This window comes from Heterodontus francisci, chromosome 7, assembly GCF_036365525.1.
Source record: "Heterodontus francisci isolate sHetFra1 chromosome 7, sHetFra1.hap1, whole genome shotgun sequence".
Classification (NCBI taxonomy): domain Eukaryota; kingdom Metazoa; phylum Chordata; class Chondrichthyes; order Heterodontiformes; family Heterodontidae; genus Heterodontus; species Heterodontus francisci.
In genome coordinates this window covers 13,913,139-13,925,995 of record NC_090377.1, presented here as the reverse complement: position 1 = coordinate 13,925,995, position 12,857 = coordinate 13,913,139, and the positions used below count along the sequence as shown (strand labels likewise).

Below are 12,857 nucleotides of genomic sequence, written 5' to 3'. Positions count from 1 at the left end.
CAGATACAGGAGAAATGCTGTGAACAACAGATGCCCCTCTACATTGCTTTCATTGATTTCACCAAAGCCTTTGACCTCGTCAGCAGACGTGGTCTCTTCAGACTACTAGAAAAGATTGGATGCCCACCAAAGCTACTAAGTATCATCACCTCATTCCATGACAATATGGAAGGCACAATTCAACATGGTGGCTCCTCATTAGACCCCTTTCCTATCCTGAGTGGCGTGAAACAGGGCTGTGTTCTCGCACCCACACTTTTTGGGATTTTCTTCTCCCTGCTGCTTTCACATGCGTTCAAGTCCTCTGAAGAAGGAATTTTCCTCCACACAAGATCGGGGGCAGGTTGTTCAACCTTGCCCGTCTAAGAGCGAAGTCCAAAGTACGGAAAGTCTTCATCAGGGAACTCCTTTTTGCTGACGATGCTGCTTTAACATCTCACACTGAAGAGTGCCTGCAGAGTCTCATCGACAGGTTTGCGGCTGCCTTCAATGAATTTGGCCTAACCATCAGCCTCAAGAAAACGAACATCATGGGGCAGGACGTCAGAAATGCTCCTTCCATCAATATTGGCAACCACACTCTGGAAGTGGTTCAAGAGTTCACCTACGTAGGCTCAACTATCACCAGTAACCTGTCTCTAGATGCAGAAATCAACAAGCGCATGGGTAAGGCTTCCACTGCTATGTCCAGACTGGCCAAGAGAGTGTGGGAAAATGGCGCACTGACACGGAACACAAAAGTCCGAGTGTATCAGGCCTGTGTCCTCAGTACCTTGCTCTATGGCAGTGAGGCCTGGACAACGTATGCCAGCCAAGAGCGACGTCTCAATTCATTCCATCTTCGCTGCCTTCGGAGAATACTTGGCATCAGGTGGCAGGACTATATCTCCAACACAGAAGTCCTTGAAGCGGCCAACATCCCCAGCTTATACACACTACTGAGTCAGCGGCGCTTGAGATGGCTTGGCCATGTGAGCCGCATGGAAGATGGCAGGATCCCCAAAGACACATTGTACAGCGAGCTCGCCACTGGTATCAGACCCACCGGCCGTCCATGTCTCCGTTATAAAGACGTCTGCAAACGCGACATGAAATCGTGTGACATTGATCACAAGTCGTGGGAGTCAGTTGCCAGCATTCGCCAGAGCTGGCGGGCAGCCATAAAGACAGGGCTAAATTGTGGCGAGTCGAAGAGACTTAGTAGTTGGCAGGAAAAAAGACAGAGGCGCAAGGGGAGAGCCAACTGTGCAACAGCCCCAACAAACAAATTTCTCTGCAGCACCTGTGGAAGAGCCTGTCACTCCAGAATTGGCCTTTATAGCCACTCCAGGCGCTGCTTCACAAACCACTGACCACCTCCAGGCGCGTATCCATTGTCTCTCGAGATAAGGAGGCCCAAAAGACTCCAGGTGTGCATTCATCAAAGTCCTGTACAATTCTAGCAAGACTTCTTCATTCCTGTTCTCCAATCCCATTGCAATAAAAGCTAACACGCTATTTGCCTTCCAAATTGCTTGCTGTACTTGCATGCTAACTTTTTATGTTCCTTGCACAAGTACCACCCAAATCTCTCTGAACATCAACACTTACCAGTTTCATACCTTTAAAAATGTTCTGCTTTTCTGCTTTATGACCAAAGTGAATAACCTCACAATTCCCCATATTATACTCCAGGGAGAGCAGGGGAGGGAGAGCGGGGGAGGGAGGGAGAGGCAGAGATCAAGAAAAAGAGGTGGGGAGAGCTTCTCAGATTGAATGAAAAAAAAATGAGACACAAAGGAAAAAGCATTAGGGTACAGACCTTTTGGTCAGAGTCAAGCATAGTAGCTTTCGAGTGTGTGGCAGTGGCTGAAGATCAGGAGCTGGAATCCTGGCTGTTTTCCCCTCTGTAGCTAGATGCACTGAGGCCAAATGAGCACTACTCCTGCCACACTAGACGAGATCAAACAAATCGGAAGTAATTTGTTCTTGAAGCAAAATAGGACCTTGCATCAAATCTTTGCATTGATATTAGCTATGTTCAATAGTACATTTTTTAAACTTCCACTTTGATTTAGTTCATTCACCTGAAGAATGTATAGATTGATATTACCGGTCACAAAATATAATTGTCTTGACCAAGCCCTTTTCCTCTACTACAATCCTAGGTCAATAAATATAAATGTTCTTTAAAATAAGACACAGAGCAAACAGCACACTTTATATGAACAAGTCATTTGTTAAAATCCAACTTTTAAAATCTTGAATCTACACATCTAAATTTACTGACAACTACTACTGTAAAACAGAGGGCACATCCCTCATACAAATACAGAAATCCTACCCCTTTTCCACCAGGTCAGCATTCACTTTGGATACACTGAACATGTCACATCAAAACTCACCACAAAAGGAACTCCTCTTCGTCCCCTAAAAATAGCGTATGCTAATCCAACCAGATGGCATACGTGCTTACATTGCTCCTGGATAGGGTGAACACGAGATAACTTTCCTTCCTGCCCCCTCTTCCCATTTCAGATGCTGCAAGCCAAGTTACAGTTGATCCGAGTGTATCAGGCCTGTGTCCTCAGTACCTTGCTCTATGGCAGCGAGGCCTGGACAACGTATGCCAGCCAAGAGCGACGTCTCAATTCATTCCATCTTCGCTGCCTCCGGAGAATACTTGGCATCAGGTGGCAGGACCGTATCTCCAACACAGAAGTCGTCGAGGCGGTCAATATCCCCAGCTTATACACACTACTGAGTCAGTGGCGCTTGAGATGGCTTGGCCATGTGAGCCGCATGGAAGATGGCAGGATCCCCAAGGACACATTGTACAGCGAGCTCGCCACTGGTATCAGACCCACCGGCCGTCCATGTCTCCGCTTTAAAGACGTCTGAAAACGCGCCATGAAATCCTGTGACATTGATCACAAGTCGTGGGAGTCAGTTGCCAGCGTTCGCCAGAGCTGGCGGGCAGCCATAAAGACGGGGCTAAAATGTGGCGAGTCGAAGAGACTTAGTAGTTGGCAGGAAAAAAGACAGAGGCGAAAGGGGAGAGCCAACTGTGCAACAGCCCCGACAAACAAATTTCTCTGCAGCACCTGTTGAAGAGCCTGTCACTTTAGAATTGGCCTTTATAGCCACTCCAGGCGCTGCTTCAATAACCACTGACCACCTCCAGGCGCGTATCCATTGTCTCTCGAGATAAGGAGGCCAAAGATTAGATTAGAGATTACTCTTAAAGGGACATTAAAACTGAATTGAGTTGCACTGAATTAACTACCATGATTTGTGAAGGAGGGCTCTGATTTGTAGAGACTAAGTCATGAATAATAAACCTTTTCATCTGAATTTGGTATTGATTAAAGTTGGTTGGCATCCTTCCATCTACGAAAGATGATGGACACGCAGCAAATAATCCATTTAGGTGGGTGTCTTCTCTTGCAACTTTGCTGATGGCTGTGAAGGCCAATTCTTGAGAGGCATGTGCTGCATGTGAAGCTGCGAGTTTTTTTGACATTGGCGCCTGCTGTCAAGCGACTGTAGCAACTGGTCATCGTGCTTGTGCACACCAGTCCACAGGTGTCGCCATTTCCCTCTTTCGCAAGCTAGTGACTCCCAGGTGCGGTAGTCGACATTTGGGGCCTTCATGTCATGTTTGCAAGCATCCTTGAAGCGGAGCTTTGAGAGCCCCACTGGTTGTCTGATCCCTGCTACCTCACCATACAGAAGGTCCTTGGGTATGTGACTGTCTTCCAATCTGCAGACGTGACCGATCCACCGAAGCTGCCTCTGTTTGATTAGTGCCAACACACATGGGAGCTCTTTCTCCCAGTACTGGTTAAAGATTTTCTATAAATGTAAGCTGTTGTATAATTTAAGCAACTGCCCATTCAGCGCAGCTAGTCTGTGCAGATGTTTATACTTCGCTCAAGCCTCCTCGCACTCGAATTGCCTCTTCCTACTGTGCCCTCACATCCTTCTTTCCCATTTTCCCCTCACATATGCATCAAGCCTCCCATCAAATGTGTCACTGTTACCTGTTTCAACTACTTCATTTGGCAGCCAGTTCCACATTCTGAGCTAAAGCCTTGCTATCCGACCCGGACCCGACTACATGTGTCGGGTTCGGGTCGGGTCTGTATTCTGAGTCCAGCATTCGGGCTCGGGTCAGGTCAGGCTGGACAGTGCTGTTTCTGGGAAGTCACGGGCTCAGGCTTATCCATGATTCCCACAACTTCATCTGCAGGAAATAGCCCGCTGGCAGAACGGCTGAACGATGTTCAGGTCAGGTCAGTCACGGAAAAAACTAAAGGACTTGGGGCCCGGGTCGGGTTCAAGTTGGCTGTGGTGGAGTCGGGCCCAGGTCGGGTTTGAATTTTATACCTGAGCAGGCCTTTATTCTGAACACACTGTGTAAATACATTCCTCCGAAATTCACTTGATCTGGTAATGGCAATCTTTATTTAATTATACCTCTTGCTCTGGACTTGTCCATGGCACTTCAAACATTCATCATTAGGTGTGAAGCACTTTGGACTTCCTCAGGATCTGAAAGGTGCTACATAAATGCAAATTTGTTCTTGTGCTCTGCTCCCTAGCCCATGGAGATAAGGCCAATGATAGCTTCCCTACTGCACCAAGCAGGGATTCAGTAAGGCCAAAAATTAATATACTGTGATTCACCATTAGGAAGCTTGTGTTAAGTTTTTGAGCCCCTCCACATCATTCCCTGAGATATAATGAAAAGTTTTCCAGTGGTGTTTCATCCAGAAATATATTGCGTTGAAATCTAAACAACAACAGAAATTTTGACATTTTCCAAAATCTGATCAGGAACTTACTCTTAGTCTTTGTCTCTGACTGTGGGGGTTAGAAAGGCAATGTGACTGCAACGTAAAACATTTACATATGAATTTCATAAACATTTTTGAAAAGTTCCAAATAACTTTTCTTTAAAAAAAAATTAAGTTTCTTTTCATTTGGTTGTTATAATTGGTTTCTGTTTTTATTGATGCTCTCTGTCTGTCTTGCTCTGCAGCTCTGAGTCTTATGTGAACAGCCAAATACATTTGTATGTACGGAATCGTTACACCTGCCACGAACTCTTTGGATTTGACATAATGCTTGATGAGAACCTGAAACCTTGGGTTCTAGAAGTGAACATCTCACCAAGGTACCAGTATAACCATTGCAGTAATCAACCATCTAGAATTTTCATAACATCACAAATAGGAGCAGGAGTAGGCCACTCGGCTCTTTGAGCCAGCTTTGCCAGTCAATAAGGCCATGATTGATTTTCTAACTCCAACATCCTGTACTATTGCCATAATCCCTTGATTCCCTTAGTATCCAAAAATCTATTGTAATGGTTAAGAAGGGAGAGGTCGAAGGGCTTTCCTCTTTTCCCTCTAATATAAAATAAAAACAAGAAATGCTGGAAATACTGAGCAGGTCTGGCAGCATCTGTGGAGAGAGAAGCAGAGTTAACGTTTCAGGTCTGTGACCCTTATTTTCCCTCTGTTTGTTTGACCACAACAGGTTTATTTCTTAAAGTGGATGTACTGGCCAACTCAGTCAGTGTTTGATTACATAGAAGGATAGAAAATAGGAGCAGGAGTAGGCCATTCGGCCCTTCGAGCCTGCTTCGCCATTCATTATGATCATGGCTGATCCTCCAACTCAGTAACCTGTTCCTGCTTTCTCTCCATACCCTTTGATCCCTTTTAGACCCAAGAGCTATATCTAACTCCTTATTGAAAACATACAATGTTTTGGCCTCAACTGCTTTCTATGGTAGCGAATTCCACAGGCTCACCACTCTCTGGGTGAAGAAATTTCTCCTCATCTCAGTCCTGAAAGGTTTACCCCGTATCCTTAGATTATGACCCCTGGTTCTGGACTCCCCCACCATTGGCAACATCCTTCTGCATCTACCCTGTCAAGTCCTGTTAGAATTTTATAGGTTTCTATAAGATTTCCCCCCCTCACTCTTTTGAACTCCAGTGAATATAATCCTAACATCAGTGAATTACTTACTTGCTATGATCAATACAAGAACCAATCGGACAGGTTTTCTTGAGTTAACAAAGAAAGAGGTTAACTTTATTGTACTTAAACCGAACTAACAAAAATAATAAACAACATGCCAACTTTCATGCACTCATGCCCATGCACTAGAGGTTTACACACACATGCACACAAATAGATTACAGAGTGGGGAAAGATAATTTGCTTGAGTTAGAGGTCATATAAAAGGGTATACAGTCTGTGGGGTTTGGTGATTCAGCTGGCTTTTAGCTGAAGTCGATGGTCCTGAGGCTTTTAGTTTGAAGAAGTAGATGACTGGTTCGGTGGGTCTCTTGGAAATGGCGATGCAGATGATTTCCTCCAACGGGATTTCTGATTGTAGCCAGAGTATGCAAAGGTAGTCAACAAGCAGGATTTGAAGCTTTCAAGTTAGAATGGAGAGAAAGAGAGGGACTCCCACTTGGGTCTTTACATATCTATAGTCCAGTTGCTTCTCTTCTCTGCTGCAGAAAGTCATGAGCTTAAAACCACAGATGGGGAGGGGCTTGTCACATGACAGTCACCCAGTGATTCAAACACGACAGTTAGCAATATTTCCCTGCTTGCTGAAAGAATAGGTAGTTCTTTTAAACTTTGAGTCTTGGTTCTTGCTGGGGCACGAGCAGACATTTTGTCTCCCTCCTGACGAGCATTGCATGTAGGATACAGTATAGCAAATTAGGTGACCAGCCTAAGCTGCTAGCAAAGTCATCCTTGTAGCTTTTCTTTTTTAAATTTAATAATATAAATTCATATCTCCGGTCAGTGGATTAAAGAAAATTATCATTCAACAAAGCACATTGGCGTAACACGATCAATCTCGGCCTTGAATATACTTCTATGACTGAATCTTCAGAACCCTCTGGGGTGCAGAATTCCAAAGATTCCCAACCCTTTGAGTGAAGAAATTTCTCCTCATCTCAGCCCTAAATGGCCGACCCCTTATTCTGAAACTGTGACCCCCTACTTCGAGACTCCGCAGCCAGGAGAAACATCCTCCAGCATGTCAAGTCCATTAACTCTAGGAAATAGAACCCTCGTCTACTCAATAACTCAAACCTCAGATGTAATTATTTTACTGCTTCTGATAGTGGAGCTTCTGCTCTTCAAACCTGTCACTATTGATGCATAGGTTGAAGGATCCTGCACTTATCCTGACTTACCAGAGACAAAACAACCTTGACAGAGCGAATGCTGCAAAACATCTCTAAACTGTCTTCAAGACAGAACTATTCCAGTTAATCACTGAATTCATTCCCACCAACTGTGCTGCTTTTCCTTTTTAAGTGAAGGAGATACAAAAAAAGTAACTCCATCAATAGAATTATATAAAATAACACTCAGTACTGTACTTCCCGAATAATTCTAGGGGAAATTATTTTATTGTAGCATAGACTATATTAGATATATAAAATTAGCAATACTTGACACTTGTGATATTCCAACGTGCATTATTAATTAATTAACTCTTAAAAGACAAATAACTAAAATAGTAAGCAGTTTAAAAGGAACTGATTTGAAAAAAAATTCCGTCATGAAATTAGGATTATGGGTTGCTCTCGCCTTATGCTTCTTGATACAGTTAACATGACAAAGCAGTAACAAACCATTTATTATATGACTTGCCTGTTGGACACACAATGACGGAAGGACCGCATCTTAATCCTGCAGCAGTCAGCAGTTAGGATGGCCCTTAGTGAGGGAGTCTGAGTGATATCTGTGGCTGGCCATACAGAAATGAATAGTTGCGTTGTAATACCATTTATAATGGCTTTCGTATTGATTGAGGCGTCCCAAGGTGCAACCACTATTATATGGACAGCCAGTCCATCAAAGCATGACTGCAGGTGATTGATTAAAAGTCACATCCATCAGGATGGGATCTACCCCCTTGAGGCTGACCAGCGCAGCTGTTGATCAAGACGGACGTGTGCTGTGATTGGTCAGACAAGACCGGAGGGGGCAAATGGCAGCCAAGACTAGCCACAGTGCACTGGCTAAACAATGCGCCACCCTTGCTCTACCTCCTGGCTGCCAAGAGCCTGTTGTTTTGCCTGCCTTTTGCTAGAGTACCTGAATCTCTGAAAGTACCGTCCTGACAGAAAAATCCTGAGCTTGCAATTGAGGCTGGATTTCGCTGTAAAATCATGTCTCTCTCAATCAGTTCATGAGTGCTGGCATATGTACATCTGTGGCACTTTCAGACAGGTTACTTGAGCTACTAATTTTAAAAAGCATACATATATTTTAAGTTTCAGTGTTACTCGGCTGCTTTTGCCGGCTGTGGTATATTGGTGACTAACACATTGATGCATCCATGTGGAATTCTCTGCTTGGTACTGAAACAAAAGTTTGGTCTTTTTATATTAAATGGATCACACAGAACTTACGGCACCGAAACAGGCCATTCACCACAACTGGTCTGTGCCAGTGTTTATGCTCCATTCGAACCTCCTCCCACCCGACTTCATCTCACCCTAGTAACATACCCTGCTGTTCTTTCTTTTCTCCCTATTTATTTATCTAGCTTCCCCTTCAATGAATCTATGCTATTCGCCTCAATCACTTCACGTAGTAACGAGCTGCACATTCTCACCACTCCGAGTAGACAGAGTTCTCCTGAATTCTTTATTGAATTTCAGTTGACTATATTATAGTGATGGACCCTAGCCTTAGATTCCCCTTCAAATGGATTAGCATCTTCATTAAAATGGCTTTTCAAGGGACATCATGCAAACTCAATGTGATTGTTGTTTATATCTCTCAGCACAGATTTTCTTTTACCCGCATCTCCCTTGTATGGTAACTTCAACTTGCTGAAGTTGAGAGCTGTTAAACTTGTTGGAGGCGGTAGTGCTTCCTCTGAGTCAGCCTAAGAGGGCTGTTGGTACAAGCTGCACATAATCTAGGCTGGTACTTTAGGACTGGTTGCAAAGGAAGGCTTTCCCCACCTTTTCAGGCTACTCCCCTCTGTTGACTTCGTTGCTTTGCCTTTGCTTCCCTTTATGCCTTCCCATCCACTCCTCCACTTCCATCTTCTCATTCAGTCTTCTGCCTTCCCCAGGTCTAATTCATTCCCCTGCCCTCTAACTTTGCTTGACCTTAATGTTGCACTGCGCCCTAACTTTGTGTGCATCACAATTTTTTTTAAATTGTCACGCAAATGGAGCTGTATAAAATGCTAGTTAGGCCACAGCTGGAATACTGTGTACAGTTCTGGTCACCACACGACAGGAAGGATGTGATTGCACTGGAGAGGGTGCAGAGGAGATTCACCAAGATGTTTCCTGGGCTGGAGCATTTCAACTATGAAGAGAGACTGGATAGGCTAGAGTTGTTTCCCTTAGAGCGCAAAGAAGGCTAAGCGGGGGGGCGGGGGGGGGGGGCCTGATTTGAGGTATACAATTTTATGAGGGACATAGATAGGGTAGATGGGAAGAAATTTTTTCCCTTAGCGGAGGTGTCAATAACCAGGGAGCTTAGATTTAAGGTAAGGGGCAGGAGGTTTAGAGGGGATTTGAGGAAACATTTTTTCACCCAGAGGGTGATTGGAATCTGGAACACACTGCCAACAGAGGGGAGTAGCCTGCAAAGGTGGGTACAGCCTTCGTTTGCAACCAGTCCCAGTGTTCGTCTCACTTGGGGGAGGGTGGGGGTGGGGAGGGAAAGAGGAGACAGAATGGTAAGGCTAGTAAGCTTGGTGGGGTGGTAGAGGCAGGAACCCTCACAACCTTTAAGAAGTATTTAGATGAGCACTTGAAACATCATACCATACAAGGCTACGAGCCAAGTGCTGGAAAATGGGATTAGGATAGATAGGTGCTTGATGGCTGGCACGGCCACATGGGCCGAAGGGCCTATTTCTGTGCTGTATAACTCTGAGATTTAGGAATTATCCTGCTTCAATTACCTATAGTTGGCTAAGTTTGCTGCAGATAAACTTTTTAATCACTGGTCCAAATATTCACAAAAACTGTTTGCATAAAGTTTGATTTTTGAAGACTCAAAACAGTTGCAGCTCTCTGAAGATGTAACTGCTTTTGCCTTCAAAAATTTATTTTTTATTGAGATATTGGGGCAGATTTAACCTTTTTGATCTGTTTGCAATTTCCCTTTTCTTTTTCTCAAGACCACAGTTGTATTTCCCTGACCTGACGGTCACCATCAAGAGCAGGGGATCCTTTTTTCTCACGTGCCACCAGTACCTCTTGTAGCTGGCCACCAGGATGCGCAAGACACCAATCTAGGCATTGATTTCCCTTATTCTGCTTGCTTTTTGGGAGGTGGGTGATGGAAAAGACAGCTTCCTTTGCTAAATATCTTTCTGCTTAGATGAGGCTCGTATCATGAACAGTGGAATTAGGCTTACGCACATACGAATTAGGAGCAGGAGTAGACCACTCGGCCCTTCGAGCCTGCTGCACCATTCAGTAAATTCATGGCTGAACTGATTACTCCACATTTCCATCTACCCCCGATAACCTTCTACCCCCTTGCTTATCAAGAATCTATCTACCTCTGCCTTAAAAATATTCAAAGACTCTGCTTCCACTGCCTTTTGAAGAAGAGAATTCCAAAGACTCTCGACCTTCTGAGAGAAAAAATTTCTCCTCGTCTGTCTTAAATGGGCGACCTCTTATTTTTAAACAGACCCCTAGTTTGAGATTCTCCCACATGGGAAAACATCCTTTCCACATTCACCCTGTCAAGACCCCTCAGGATCTTATATGTTTCAATCAAGTCACCTCTTCTAAATTCCAGCGGTTACAAACTTAGCCTGTCCAATCGCTCCTCGTAAGACAGCACACCCATCCCAGGTATTTGTCTAGTAAACCTTCTCTGTACTGCCTCCAACGCATTTACATCCTTCCTTCAATAAGGAGACCAGGATTGTACACAGTACTCCAGATGTGGTCTCACCAGTGCCCTGTATAGCTGAAGCCTAACCTCCCTACTTTTGCAATCAATTCCCCTCACGATAAACTATAACATTCTATTTGCTTTCCTAATTACGTGCTGTACCTGCATACTAAACTTTTGAGATTCATGCACTAGGACACCCAGGTCCCTCTGCATCTCAGAGCTGCGCAGTCTCTCCCTATTTAGATAACATGCTTTTTTATTCTTCCTGCCAAAGTGGAAAATTTCCCACTTTCCCACATTATACTCCATTTGCCAGATCTTTGCCCACTCACTTAACATATCTATATCCTTTTGTAGCTTCCTTATGTCCTCTTCACAACTTACTTTCCTACCTGTCTTTGTGTCAGCAGCAAATTTAGCAACCATACCTTCGGTCCCTTCATCTAAGTCATTTCTATAAATTGTAGAACGTTGCAGCCCCAGCACCCTGTGGCACACCACGCATTACATCTTGCCAACCAGAAAATGACCCATTTATGCCTACTGTCTGTTTCCTGTTAGCTAACCAATCTTCTATCCATGCCAATATGTTACTCCCTACAGCACGAGCTTTTATTTTCCACAATAACCTTTGATGTGACACCTTATCAAATGCTTTCTGGAAATCTAAGTACAATACATCCACCGGTTCGCCTTTATCCACAGCACATGTAACTCCCTCAAACGAACTCCAATAAATTGGTTAAACATGATTTCCCTTTCAGAAAACCATGTTGACTGCCTGATCGCCTTGAGTTTTTCTAAAGGACCTGCTGTGTCATCTTTATTTACTATCTATATTATTGACTATGTTAATGTCTTGGAGGAGAGGGCAGAGTGTAATATATCCAAATTTGCTGACGATACAAAAATAGGTGGGAGGGCATGTTGTGATGAGGACATAAGGATATAGATAAGTTGGGCAAAAACTTGGTAGATGGAGTTTATAGTAGGAAAGTGTGAGGTCATGCACTTTGGTAGGACGAATCAAAAGGCAGACTATTATTTAAATAGAGAGAGACTTCAAAAAAGTGCAGCACAGAGGGATCTGGGTGTTCTTGTGCATGAAACACAAAAAGTTAGCATGCAGGTGCAGCAAGTAATTAAGAAGGCAAATGGAATTTTGGCCTTTATTGCTCGGGGGTTGGAGTTTAAAAATAGGGAAGTCTTGTTACAACTGTACGGGGTGTTGGTGAGGCCGCACCTGGAATACTGTGTACAGTTTTGATCCCCGTATTTAAGAAAAGATATACTGGCATTGGAGGCGGTTCAAAAGGGATTCCTGGGATGAAAGGATTAACTTATCAAGAACAGCTAAACAGGTTAGGCTGTTAGGTAGATAGATTTTTGAAATATCGGGGAGTTGAGGGCTATGTGGAGCTGGCACGAAAGAGAATTTGAGGTCTTGGGCAGATCAGCCATGATCTTATTGAATGGTGGGGCAGGCTTGAGAGGCCAAATGGCCTACTCCTGCTCCTATTTCTTATGTTCTTAATAATAGCTTCTAACATTTTCCCTAAGACGGATGTTAAGCTAGCTGGCATGTAGTTCCCTGCTTTCTGTCTCCCTCTCTTTTTGAATAAAGGAGTTACATTTGCTATTTTCCTATCTCACTATTTTCTTACACCTTCCGCCCCCATGCTGTGATGCTGAGGGATGACTTTTCTCACCAAGTTTGTAGTTTCCTGAAAATCATCAGCTCTTGCAGCACAGGAGGAGGCCATTGAGTCCATCACACCTGTCGGCTTTTTTGAAAGAGCTATCTCCACTTCCCTGCTCTTTCCTCATAGCTGTCCAACTGTTCTCTTTTTTTTCAAGTATTTAATTGATGAATCTGCTTCCACCTCCCTATCATGTAGTGCATTCCAGATCATCACAACTTTCTGTGTGGGGGAAATAAATTC

General features: G+C 44.0%; 1 protein-coding gene across 4 annotated transcripts in view; it reads left to right on the top strand.

Annotated features, from left to right (window-relative positions):
- ttll4 (tubulin tyrosine ligase-like family, member 4) overlaps positions 1-12,857 on the top strand; it is an 88,417-nt gene that overhangs the window by 56,889 nt on the left and 18,671 nt on the right. For all 4 annotated transcript variants that reach the window (XR_010975294.1, XM_068034822.1, XM_068034823.1 and 1 more), the window contains one exon: positions 5,024-5,158. Coding sequence is in view for 3 of the 4 variants with exons in the window: in XM_068034822.1 (XP_067890923.1) it covers positions 5,024-5,158 (135 nt within the window). In the remaining variant the exon portion in view is untranslated. The remainder of the gene's footprint in view (positions 1-5,023; positions 5,159-12,857) is intronic.